This window comes from Octopus bimaculoides, chromosome 18 (assembly GCF_046866305.1).
Source record: "Octopus bimaculoides isolate indiv1 chromosome 18, ASM4686630v1, whole genome shotgun sequence".
NCBI lineage: Eukaryota > Metazoa > Mollusca > Cephalopoda > Octopoda > Octopodidae > Octopus > Octopus bimaculoides.
Window position 1 is genome coordinate 27548943 of NC_142945.1, and position 12365 is coordinate 27561307.

Here is a 12365-nt window from a genome sequence, read left to right on the forward strand (position 1 = left end):
TCACTAGCCATTCTTCTATCCCAAGTTTCCTCATTGACCACCAGATAAGGGATCGGGGGACCCTGTCAAAGGCTTTCTCCATGTCAACGAAAGCCAGGTACAGAGGTTTATCCTTGGCTAGGTATTTCTCTTGCAACTGTCTCACTAGAAATAAGGCATCAGTAGTGCTTTTACCTGGCACGAACCCAAACTGCATCTCATCTAAATTGATTCGCTCCCTAATTAGTTGGGCTATGACCCTCTCTGTAACTTTCATAACCTGATCTAACAGCTTGATGCCTCTGTAATTATTTGTATCTAAAGCGTCCCCTTTACCTTTGTAGCAGTTGACTATGATGCTGCTACACCAGTCATAGGGTATGACTCCTTCGTGTATCACCTGGTTCGTAATACGGGTGACTAGGCTATAGCCAACACTGCCAGATATTTTGAGCATCTCTGCAGTGATTCCTGATGGGCCGGGGGCTTTCCCGGTCTTCATACTCTTAATTGCTTTATCTACCCTGGTACTATCAACTCGGATAGCTGGTCCCTCTATTGGGTCGACATAAGGCAGGCTCTCTTTCTCCCATTCATTCTCTTTATTAAGCAATCTATCGTAGTGGCATCTCCAGACCTCTTTCTTTGCATCCTCATTTAATGCAAGCGTACCATCATCCATGCGAACACATTTCTCTCCTACAACATCACTATTCTCTCTCCTACACTGTCTTGCAACCCGAAATACCTCGAGTCTTTGGTCCTCACGGCGCAGAACATTGGCAAATCTTTCCTTATCTGCTTCCCCTCTGGCTAAATAAACCTGTCGCCTAGCCTCCCTTCTGGCACATTGGTACAATTCCCTGCTACCACCGTTCTTCCAGTCCTTCCAAGCTTGTTTCTTTTGTCTAATAGCCCTGTCTACCTCCTTGTTCCACCACCACGTTACTCTGGGTTGGGAGGGGACCTTACACCACCCACAAATCTGGTCGGTGGCTTTCAACAGGTTGTCCCGCAGAAATCTCCAATTGTCTTCCACGTTGTATGATGCTATATCCCCTTCTATTTCGTTAAATGCTTCAAGTAACTTGTCTCTAAGTCTCTGTCCGTTTGCAGGGTCTTTAAGCTTCCACACCCTTCTTCTCCAAGCCTGTCTAATTCTGGGCACCCATTTTGCCTTGATCCCAAAGTCGCTAACTACTAATCTATGTTGTGGGGTACATTCTTCGCCAGGGTAGGTTTTGGCATTTATAAGCCGCCCTCTTTCCCTATTTCTGGCGAGGATGTAGTCGATTTGGCTAGAGTGTCTGCCGGAGCGGTAGGTGACTAGGTGACTGGCAGGTTTCCTGAAGTTGGTATTGCAGACTATAAGATTGGTTGCATCACAGAACTCCAGCAGTCTGGTTCCCTCCTCGTTGCGGGAACCGAAGCCATAGCCTCCATGTATGCCATGGAAGCCCCCAGCACGACGTCCGACATGACCGTTGAAGTCTCCAGCCACAAAGAGAAGGTCCCTGTCACTCGTCGACGAGGTAGTTTGCAAGAGGGTGTCATAGAATTGGTCTTTCAGACCATCTGGTAGCCCAGGTTGAGGTGCATAGGCTGAGATGACAGTAGCTAATCTATGATGAAGCACTAGTCTGATCTTAAGTACTCTGTCACTTACTCTAACGACCTCGATTACCTTATCCACCCATTTCTCCGCTAGAAGTATTCCTACGCCCCCGACCCCGTCAGTGTTCCCTGCCCAGAAAATCTTGTACCTGTGTTCTTTGCCTGTGAGGAACCTTGCAGAACCTCCTCTCCATCTTACTTCCTGGATGCAGCACATATCTACGCATCTCCGTTCAAGCATCTCAACAATTTCACCAGATCTACCTTGATGATGGTAATCATGATAAGGTGTTTGCCAACAAGAAAACCTCTCAGATTAATATTTACTTAATCTGGTATTCTAGATATATTATCTTTTTGTAGATGTTGAATGATGATGATGTAGGTGTTTCCCATTTATTATGTTATGTATATCTCTAACACAATTAGGCTACATACATCTCATTTGCAATGAACCTTCTAAAAGAGACGACGTGTTAAATTTACCTTGTATAAGCTTAGTCAAGAAGACTTTAGGAACCATCCAATAATGGAACTCACAACTTGCAGAAGTTCACCCAAGGCAGCCTCAACCATTGCTACACGTGCTAGTTGGGCATTTGATAATATGATAGTTGTAGCTATTTGGTTTTGAAATTAGCTTCACAACTATATGGATTTGAGTTCTGTCCCAGTGCATAGGTATTTGGATATATATCTTCTATTGTGGCCTTGGGCTGGACTAATGTTTTTTTGAGTGAATTTGATATATACATACAATGTGTGTATATATATATATATATACATACATACATACAGAATGGGACAAGAACGCAAAACATCCAGACAGTTAGGTGATACAAGAAAGGAACAAAACATCCAGATAGACGATACAAAGAAAACATGGACAGGTCATTTGGAGTTTTCTCTCTTCAGTTGAGATCCAGATTATCTTTGCAATTTCGGCTGGTTATTCTCAATATTGCTCCAATATGGCCAGCCCCAAGGAAAAACTAAGCTAAGAGCATTAGATTCCTTGGAAGAAAGCAGCGAATGTATACAAAAGCAATGACGGAAAAAAACGAACAATGTTACACAAATACAGTAGGAATAACAGGACAAAACAACAGATGTCTTTCGACTGGACAAATAAAATTAAGCTGGCGTATATGGAAATAAGGCTTTACAGCCGAGATACAAGATTTCACAGGCACAGGGAGGAATAACGATGTTGCATGCTCAATGGCCGCCCAAGAAAGAAAGGTCAGGCTTGGCCGTGGGAAGAGAAGAGAGAGAGGTAGAGGCAATTTTTCTAAATCTTGTATGATTCTATTTCTGTCTATCAGCCCCTTCACCCTTATTCGTTCATTCCACTGTTCGTTCTTTCATTCCCCCCCGCTCACATTTCCTTGCCTTCTCTTATCCCGCCACTTTTCACTTCACTGTGTCCCTGTCATTTTTTCTCGCCCCTCCTTAATTCTTTTGTCCCTCTGTCTCTACCTCTCTCTCTTCTCTTCCCACATGACCGGTGTTCAGCCAAGCCTGACCTTTCTTTCTTGGGCGGCCGGTGAGCATGCAACATCGTTATTCCTCCCTGTGCCTGTGAAATCTTGTATCCCGGCTGTAAGGCCTTATTTTGGGTGGACCATGCTAATAGCTTTTGAATGAAAAATCACTTTCATGTAAGTTATACCCTCCCCCTTTACTTCTAGACAAACAATAACTTCCATTATGCCAGTCATCCACTCCATTATATATCAGCTAACAGAATGCATTATGCTTATCAACACAGAACATAGCCAAATCATTCAGAGTTTACCGCTTCTTCTCATAATAACGGTATACAAATTGACATATGAATTTTTCCATGTCTCTTTATTTGTTACTAAAAAATGAAATTATATAATGCACAACTTCAAATTGCTATGTCTTCCATCTTATATGTTCCTTAATCATTTGCTCTTATCAGCCATGCCACCAAAACGAAGACATTCTAAATTATCTCCAAACAAGAGCTGCCAAGAAAACTGCCTCTATCCATGCTCAAGAAAACTCACTTCAGTGATGTCCAAATGTGTAATATTTCAAATGATCACAGACAGCGGAAGTTCTGCTCCAAACTACACTTATTGTCTCGGATGAATGCATGATGACACACTGTAGTGCACTACAGGTCCTAGATAGGTCACTAAGGGATATTAAAAACAACACTGCCATTATGGAGGGCTTAACTGTTGTCCTTGCAGGGGATTTCCGTCAAATATTACAAGTCATACCATGGGGTACGAGAGCTGACGAGATCTATGCATGTCTGAAGTCTTCACTTCTGTAGAGGTTTGTTCATCAGCTTTCATTAAGCAAGAATATGCATGCTCATCTCTACAATGACCCCTTAGCTGAGGAATTCTTTCATCAACTTCTATAAATTGCAAATGGCGCTTAACTGTTGAATAACAGCCTGCAGCAGTATGTACTGCAATGTGGGCACATGGTGTCTACATTGGCTGAGCTTAAAGAAAAGGTATTTCTCACATTGCAAGACAACTTCAAAAGCATAACATGGTTCGCAGAGAGAGCTGTTTTAGCACCTTGGAATGAAAGCATTGATAAAGTAAACCATGAACTTCTCCACATTCTACCTGGAGTTGCTTCAACGTTTGTCTTCATTGATACTACCCTCAATGAACATGCTGCTGTTGAGTATCCAGTTGAATTTCTGAACTCTCTACAATCCACATGACTGCCACCACATAAGTTGTTCCTAAAGAAAGGTGCACCTCTCATGTTCTTGAGAAATTTGACCCTACCATGACTATGCAATGGTACAAGATTGACTGTAACTACAATGATAAGTCGTGTCCTAGAAGCAACCATTATTGCTGGCTGCCACCAAGAAGAGATCACAAACATTCCTACGCATGCCCTTTATTCCCTCAAATGTACCATTTCAATTCAAGCACCTCCAGTTCCCAGTGTAATTGTGCTTCACTATGACAATCAACAAAGCCCAGGGTCAAACTTTAAAAATTGTGGGTCTCAATTTACAAATACCCTACTTTTCTCATGGACAACTATATGTCGAATGCTCTCGAGTTAGCAGTGCAGATGACTTGTATATTTATTCTACCAACACTTACACAAAACCTAGTTTACCCAGAAGCGTTGTTGGCTTCACTTAACATATGTTGAAGTATGCAGTCTGCCCACACATTACAGAGATGGTGCTTTTCACAATGAAGCAGCTTTCTTTCCGTGTACCTTACTTTCTACAACACGGATACCTCTATTTCCTCATATGTCATCCAATTCTTTACATCCGTAAGTCTAGGTCATTTTGGGGGCAATGTTAGGATTTCATTCTAATCTAAGCTGCCATTCTACGTGTTTTTGGTCTCAACAATTTCAGCATTGTTCATCACAAAATGACTGCAAAGCATATTTATAAAGAAGAGTTGTTTGCTTCACACTCCTCGTGTGCTGATTCTGCCCATAAGAAGGAAACAGATAATACAATGTGGCTTTAAGTCTTAACACTCGGGCAATGCTGGTATGCATTGCTAGTTTTATTATAAATGCAAAACAACATCATGGAGGAATTAATGTAAGCTTAAATATTAAACTGCAATTGGTGAGGGATTACTGTATTTTTAAAATAATATTTTAGTTACTGTTTCAGCATGTTGGTTGAATGGTTGATATAACTTAAAACCAGACAAATGATATTATTCACCCTCACAACCTTATATTATAAATTTTTATGCAGGAGATAAACAAAATTTGGAACATTATCTCCTTAGATTTTTTTTCTTCAAGAAATGACTTGACAACAAGCAATAATTCCTTAAACCAAATATTTTAACCTTTTGGTGTCTGCATTAGTTCTGCTCTATATACTTTCGATGTCTAAATTTGTTGGTAAAAAATGAAAATCAGTATATTTATGTTTCTTGCAGTTAAAGAGACAAAATTATTGAGGTGGAGTTTTGGATCAGGATGCCCATAGAAGTTTAATTTTCTCCATTTTGATGGGGATTTTTCCAATTGTATTTTTCATGAAGGCCTTGGAAATGATATGGGTGGCAGGGCTTATGAAATTTTTTCTTTTCTAAATTTATGATTTTTTTTATCACCTCATCCCCATCCTCCTGGCTGATATAAGCCAATTTTTTGGCACTACGTACTTGAAAACCATGTGAGAAGCCTTTTTGGTTACCAAAACAAATTGTAAATATTTTCAAATGAAAAGGTGTGTGATTTAAGGGAGATTTGGCTGTTGTTTCTAGCACATCCCATGACCACCTTTCTTGTTTCTTTGTCACTGTCAACATGTATCGATGTTTTTCAATAACTTTCTTCCCATCAGCACATTTTATGGAATGATGATGTGGAAGTAACGTCCATGTGGTACATTGCTGGGATCTAAGCAGCAAAAAGAAAATTTAAATTTAAATCTTTAACCCTTATAAATGAAACTTCCCCAATACTAAATAGGAAATATACATAGTAGATATCATAACCCCATACCCACAGTTTACATAGGTAGAGTAGAATAGTTAGTGGGCTGTTATGTAGATAGATGTGTGTGGGTGTATATATATATATATATATACACACTCTCTCTTTCCTTTCCTGAGCGTCCAATAATACTATCCATATCACGTCCTCACTTTGTTGTTTTTTTGTTATTGTTTTTTTTAACTATATATATATATATATATATATATATATATATGTGTGTGTGTGTGTATGCACATGTATGTAAGCATATGGATATGAAAATAACACCCCAAATCTCTCTCTGCATTCTCTGGGTATGGTGGTCATGTGTGTTGATTTTATACTAATCGACAGGCTCTGAAATGAAGGTGCTAAAAGTGATATTTGGCACTGGAACCTATTCTACATGAAGTCATGATTGGCCAGATCACATGAACAATAGTCTTTCCAGGTGAAACTGTTTCACCAATCTAGGAATGTATACAACAAAGCAGTCTCTTGTCTTCTGACTAATTACTACCTATTTTATTAGATATTTTTCCACAGTACACTGCTCTTGTCTGTCTGATATTTTACTTCCCAGATTTTACCCACAAATTAACCTAATTTGATAACAATGTCCAATTTAAAAGAAAAAAACGTTACCTTGATTGTCAAGGGATTTTCTTTCTGTTGTAGATGGCGTAATCCAAACCTGACAATTGCCTTGTGGATCTGTTGTAACATCGGATGTTTTGTTTTGTCTAAAGGTATTGTTCACAGTATTTTTACAATAACATGGAAACACTCCTGCAAATAGCTTCCTAACATTTCTCTAGAGCAATGGCTCTCCATTCTTTTGATAATGTGGTTCACTGGCAGATAAATGATAATTTATTGACTCACTTTCTCATGGAAACATAAAGAAAACAAAAACAAAATATTTTGTTTTATAAGTTATACTTGTGTATAACAAAATTATGAATTACAATTTCAAAACAATGAATCATTAGTATGGATTTTCTGAAGCCTTAAATTATATTTTAAAAAATCTATAGTGCACCATTTCAGAAACACCATTGGAGTTTTAATAATTGAATGTTTTAGATACGCATTTTAAGAAAAATAGGATAGAGAACAGAAATAGAAGCAGAGGGCTGTAAACTTGTTTAGATGGAACTGTAAGATGTTGATTAGTGTCAATGGAAGGCTGATGATAGACAGTGTAGGATGGAGAGAATGGACAACAGTAATGTAATTCTTTTAAAGGATTATATTACTGGATTATATATACAAGAGAAAGGAGTAGTGCCTTTGACATTATAAATCTCACAAACTCTCCAAGACTGTTCAAATTGGTACTGTTAATGTCTTGTTTGAACTACTAGAAATTTATGTCTACTGCAAAAACATGAAGGAGAGAGGAAATCCATTGGCATCACACTGCAAAGCAGGGGGAATGAACTTACTGATTAGTGTGGGGCCATGCAATGGGACAAGATGAGGAGAGAGGTTGGTGTATACATATTTTTGTGGTTTAGGCCCAGTTCAGCTCTGATTAAACTGAGCTATGATCATAACCGTTCTAGTCACGAACATCCTGTCCTTTTTGTTTGTCTATGATCACATTGTCCTTGCCACTTTTTTTAATCCTTTTCTACTCTAGGCACAAAACCCAAAATTTTTGGGGAGGGGCCAGTCGATGCAACTGGTACTTAATTTATCGACCCTGAAAGGATGAAAGGCAAAGTTGACCTCAGCGGAATTTGAACTCAGAGCGTAAAGACAGATGAATTACCGTTATGCACTTCATCCGGCGTGCTACATTTCTGCCAGCTCACCACCTTTTCTTTTAATTATTATTTGCAGGAGTGGTTACTATTTCTAGCAACTCATGCAACCACATAATCTCTCTCATGGGTTGATGTATATTTAGTGTTTGTAGACATTGTTCTATAGGAATTGATAGAGGGTTTTAAAAAAATTTATTTTTACTTGGGAATGGGTTTAGTGAGTGATGATCAGTTGAACGTTTTTGTTGTTTGTAATGAAATATGTTACTTCTATCTTTCAGCTGCCTTCTTTGTTTTAGTGTCTTTACTAGTTGTAGCTATTGCTACTTTATCACTTATTCATATACACACACGTATATTTGACACTATACTGCCTGAAAGCCACAGAGAATGTTATCTTCCTGGAGAAAACAATGGGGATGAAGAAATATGTCAAAATACTGTTAGAGAATTCCAATACAGGTAAACTATTTTCATTGTTTATTAATTACATCTACTTCATTGTTATAGAAGTCTCACAGTGTGGCTGCACAACTTTGTATAATTCAGCAATAAAACACAGCCTCCTCTAATCCAACAGCATCATGGGAAATGACTGTTAAAATGATGATTATGTTATTGTATTCCAAAGAGGTGTTTACATTTATGGTGTGCGTGATATTTACTGAAATTATATATCTATATCAGTCATGTTGGCTGTCATTAGTAACACTGTTTGGGTGACAATGAATATTTGGGATTTTTGAGTCTTCATTAAAATCATTTTACTGATAGCAAATAGGTGTTATTTGTATGTGATGTGGTGCTAATGTGTGTATGGAGGGTTTGAAAATCAGTTGCCATATAAAATCTCTTAATTCTCCATTGTTGAGTAGGTAAGTTAGTTATAAAACAGTTCATCCTCATCATATTGAAATGTGATGCAAAGTCATCATCGTTTAACGTCCTCTTTCCATGCTGGCATGGGTTGGATGGTTTGACTGACGACTGGCAAGCCAGGAGGCTGCACCAGGCTCCAATCTGATCTGGCAAGGTTTCTACAGCTGGATACCCTTCCTAATGCCAACTACTCTGAGTGTGTATAGGGTGCTTTTTATGTGCCACTGACATGAGGGCCAGTCAGTTGGCACTGGCTTCAACCACGCTTGAATGGTGCATTTTATGTGTCACCTGCACAGGAGCCAGTCAGGCGGAATTGGCATCAACTTCACTCATGTGGTACTTTTTACATGCTACCAACTCGTGAGTCAGTCTGGCGGTACTGGCTTCGACCACGCTCGAATGGGGCTTCTTATGTGTCATTGGCATGGGTGCCAGTGAGGTGGTACTGGCATCAGCCACAACAACAGGTCTTCTCAAGCACAGCATATTGCCTGACAATTGAAGGGTACTGTTAAATGGGTCAGTTATGCAACACTGGCATAGGTCACGGCTACAATCTCACTTGGCTTGCCAGGTCTTCCAAGTACAAGATATCTCCAAAGGTCTTGGTCACTTGTCATTGCCTCTGTGAAGCCCAGCATTCAAAGGTCGTGCTTCACCACCTCACTGCATGTTTTCCTGGGTCTACCTCTTCCACAGGTTCCTTCCACTGTTAGGGTGTGACACTTCTTCACACAGCTATCCTCATTCATAAGTAACACATGACGATACCAGCGCAGTCATCTCTCTTGCATACCACATCTGATGCTTCTTATATCCAACTTGTGTCTCAGGGTACTTACACTCTGTCATGCATGCACACTGACATTATACATCAGTAGAACATACTATCTTCATTTCTTTCAAGCCTACACATGTCCTCAGCAGTCACAGCCCATGTCTCACAGCCATGTAGCGTGGCTGTTCGCACATGTGTCATACAGTCTACCTTTCACTCTTTCACAGCAGAGGTAGGAGCTCTCTGAACTTTGCCTTGGCTATTCTTATTCTAATAGCTACACTCTCAGAGCATCCACCTCCGCAACTGACTTGGTCACCTAAGTAACGGAAGCGGTCAACTACTTCTAGTTTTTCCCCTTGGCATGTGATAGAATCTGTTTTCTGCACATTTTCAGTGTTTATTGCCCCTGTGCATCTGTCACACACAAAAACTATCTTCCCGGTTAACCTTCCTTTGATGCTGCTGCACCTCTTATGTGTCCATAGCTTACACTAGGTACATCTTATGGAGTTTCTACCTATGCCTTTTCTATAGATCGAGCAGGACCATCTACCTGAAGGGATTTGTGGTTTGTCTGCCTTCCTACTTACTAAGACTTTGGTTTTTGCTAGATTGACTCTAAGGCCCTTTGATTCTAGACTTTGCTCCCACACCTGAAAGATCTCCTCTAGTTCTGGTAGTGACTCTGCTATTAGAGCAAGGTCATCAGCAGAGAGGAGCTCCCAGGGGCAGCCTGTCTTGAATTCCTCTGTTTCTGCCTGGAGGACTATGATGAATAAGAGGGGACTGATCGTTGTTGGACCCCTACTTCTAACTGGAATTCTTCACTATACTCGTTGCCAACCCTCACCTTACTGACAGCATCCTTGTACAGCTCTCACTAACCACTCATCTATCTCTAGTTTCTCCATTGACCACCAACCAGGTAAGGGATTGGGCACCCTGTCAAAGGCTTTCTCCATGTCACGAAAAGCCAAGTACAGAGGTTTATCTTTGTCTTGGAATTTGTCTAGCTACAAGGCTACATCATACTCCAGTATCAGCTTTAGCATGGTTTCTACAACTGGATGCCCTTCCTAACACCAACCACAATACAGTATGTACTGGGTGATTTTTTTGCATGCCACCAGCACGAGTGAGGTTACCTAGTAAGTTGCAAAACATGAAAAGAAAGGAAAAGTGGGGGAAAAGTCCCCATGACTAGGTAGGGCAGGGCAAGTATTAGGGAGGAGGTGGCTTTATATCAAGTGTTAGAAGGCTAAAGTATGAGAGATAAGCACAGGTGTCATGCTAAACCTTACAAAGGTGACAGAGGATCAAGAAATGTGGCGCATTTTTGTACTACCCACCACAACTGAATTGAGATCTTAAAACTGAAGTGCCACATTGGTGTAAGTACTGGTACCACATAGACAGCACAGGTGCTGGTGCCACCTAAAAAGCACCCTGTATACTCTGTAAAGTGGTTGGTGTTAGGAAAGGCATCCACCAAACCAAAACAGATTATGGAACTTGGTGTGGCTCCTGGCTTTGTCAGTTTCTTTCAAGTCATCCAACCCATGCCAACATAGAAAACAGATGTTAAATGATGATGATGAAAACACTTCTATGAGCAATGTTTTCTATTAGGTTAATTTTTATACAGACACACACTGTTAATACATTAAGTAAACATTTCTTCAAATCTCCATTGGAAACTACAGAATGTATTTTTCTAACAACTTTATATTTAGCTTGATACAGGTCAATGATTTCCTGATCCGCTGCAATGAGTACCTCGACAGTTTTTACACAATTCTAAAATGGGAAGAAATAGGTCCCTCACTCAGGTAAGTGTTCCATAAATAGTCGTTTAACAACATAAACAGTTATGTTATACACATCATGCTGTAATACAGTATGCACAATATATGGACATCAGATGATCTACACACTCACGAAACTTTAAGTAATGTGGAGCTTTGATTAAAGCCATTCTAGCTATGACCAACCTGTCTTTCTTTTTCAAACATAGTTTGTCTTGGATCACATTATCCAAGAAAACTGTTTTTAATTTTGTACATCCCTTATTATCCATTCACTATAACCTATGCATCATTAACATGTTTTTACTCTCTTAGACTCATATCACACTCCATTATAAATTATACTACCTTTCCTACTGTCTATATCTCATTTATAAAGGACAAATAGCACTTTCCACATTAATATGCATGCACACGCCTTAGCAGTGTAGGGAACACGGTTTATTGTAGTCTACTACAACCTATAAAACTAGCCATCCACAAACACTTAAGCACTTCAGTAACCTGATCTTATTCCTCTGATCCAGACAAATACAAATATACCCAATGTTCTTGGTGAGTTGGGGGTGACTACCATCTTTAATCACTCCCAAACATTTGAAATATTTTTCATTGACTGTCACTACCCAGGCTGCCACAACAACCTTTGAACATACAAAATTAAGTTGAACAGCAAAGCACTTGCCATATATTCTGATTCCCACACTTAGGTCTCTAAACCAGCAACCACTATATGGCAATATATTTTCTCATTCTCACACCCAACTCTCTAAACCAGTGACCATTGTATGGCAATATATCTTCAATCCTGCTACCTAAACTGCTGTGGTGCTATACATTCATTCTCACGCACAGCTCTCTAAAACAACAACCACTCTTGTACTATATATTTATCACAACTGACAGCTCTCTGAACCAGTAACTACTGCATGGCTGATCCTAGGTGACATTTTCTACACAAATCAGTTGCTGTTTAAATTAACACAGATCAACCAAATTTTTTATCAAAGCTGTTCCTGCCATGACCATCCCATCCCTTTTTCAGGCATTTGTACT

General features: G+C 39.6%; 1 protein-coding gene across 8 annotated transcripts in view; it reads left to right on the plus strand.

The window, feature by feature from the left end:
* LOC106876441 (protrudin) overlaps nt 1-12365 on the plus strand; it is a 111551-nt gene that overhangs the window by 80303 nt on the left and 18883 nt on the right. For all 8 annotated transcript variants that reach the window (XM_052974441.2, XM_052974443.2, XM_052974442.2 and 5 more), the window contains exons 3-5: nt 6748-6818; nt 8123-8303; nt 11238-11333. In XM_052974441.2, the coding sequence (XP_052830401.1) occupies nt 6748-6818; nt 8123-8303; nt 11238-11333 (348 nt within the window). The remainder of the gene's footprint in view (nt 1-6747; nt 6819-8122; nt 8304-11237; nt 11334-12365) is intronic.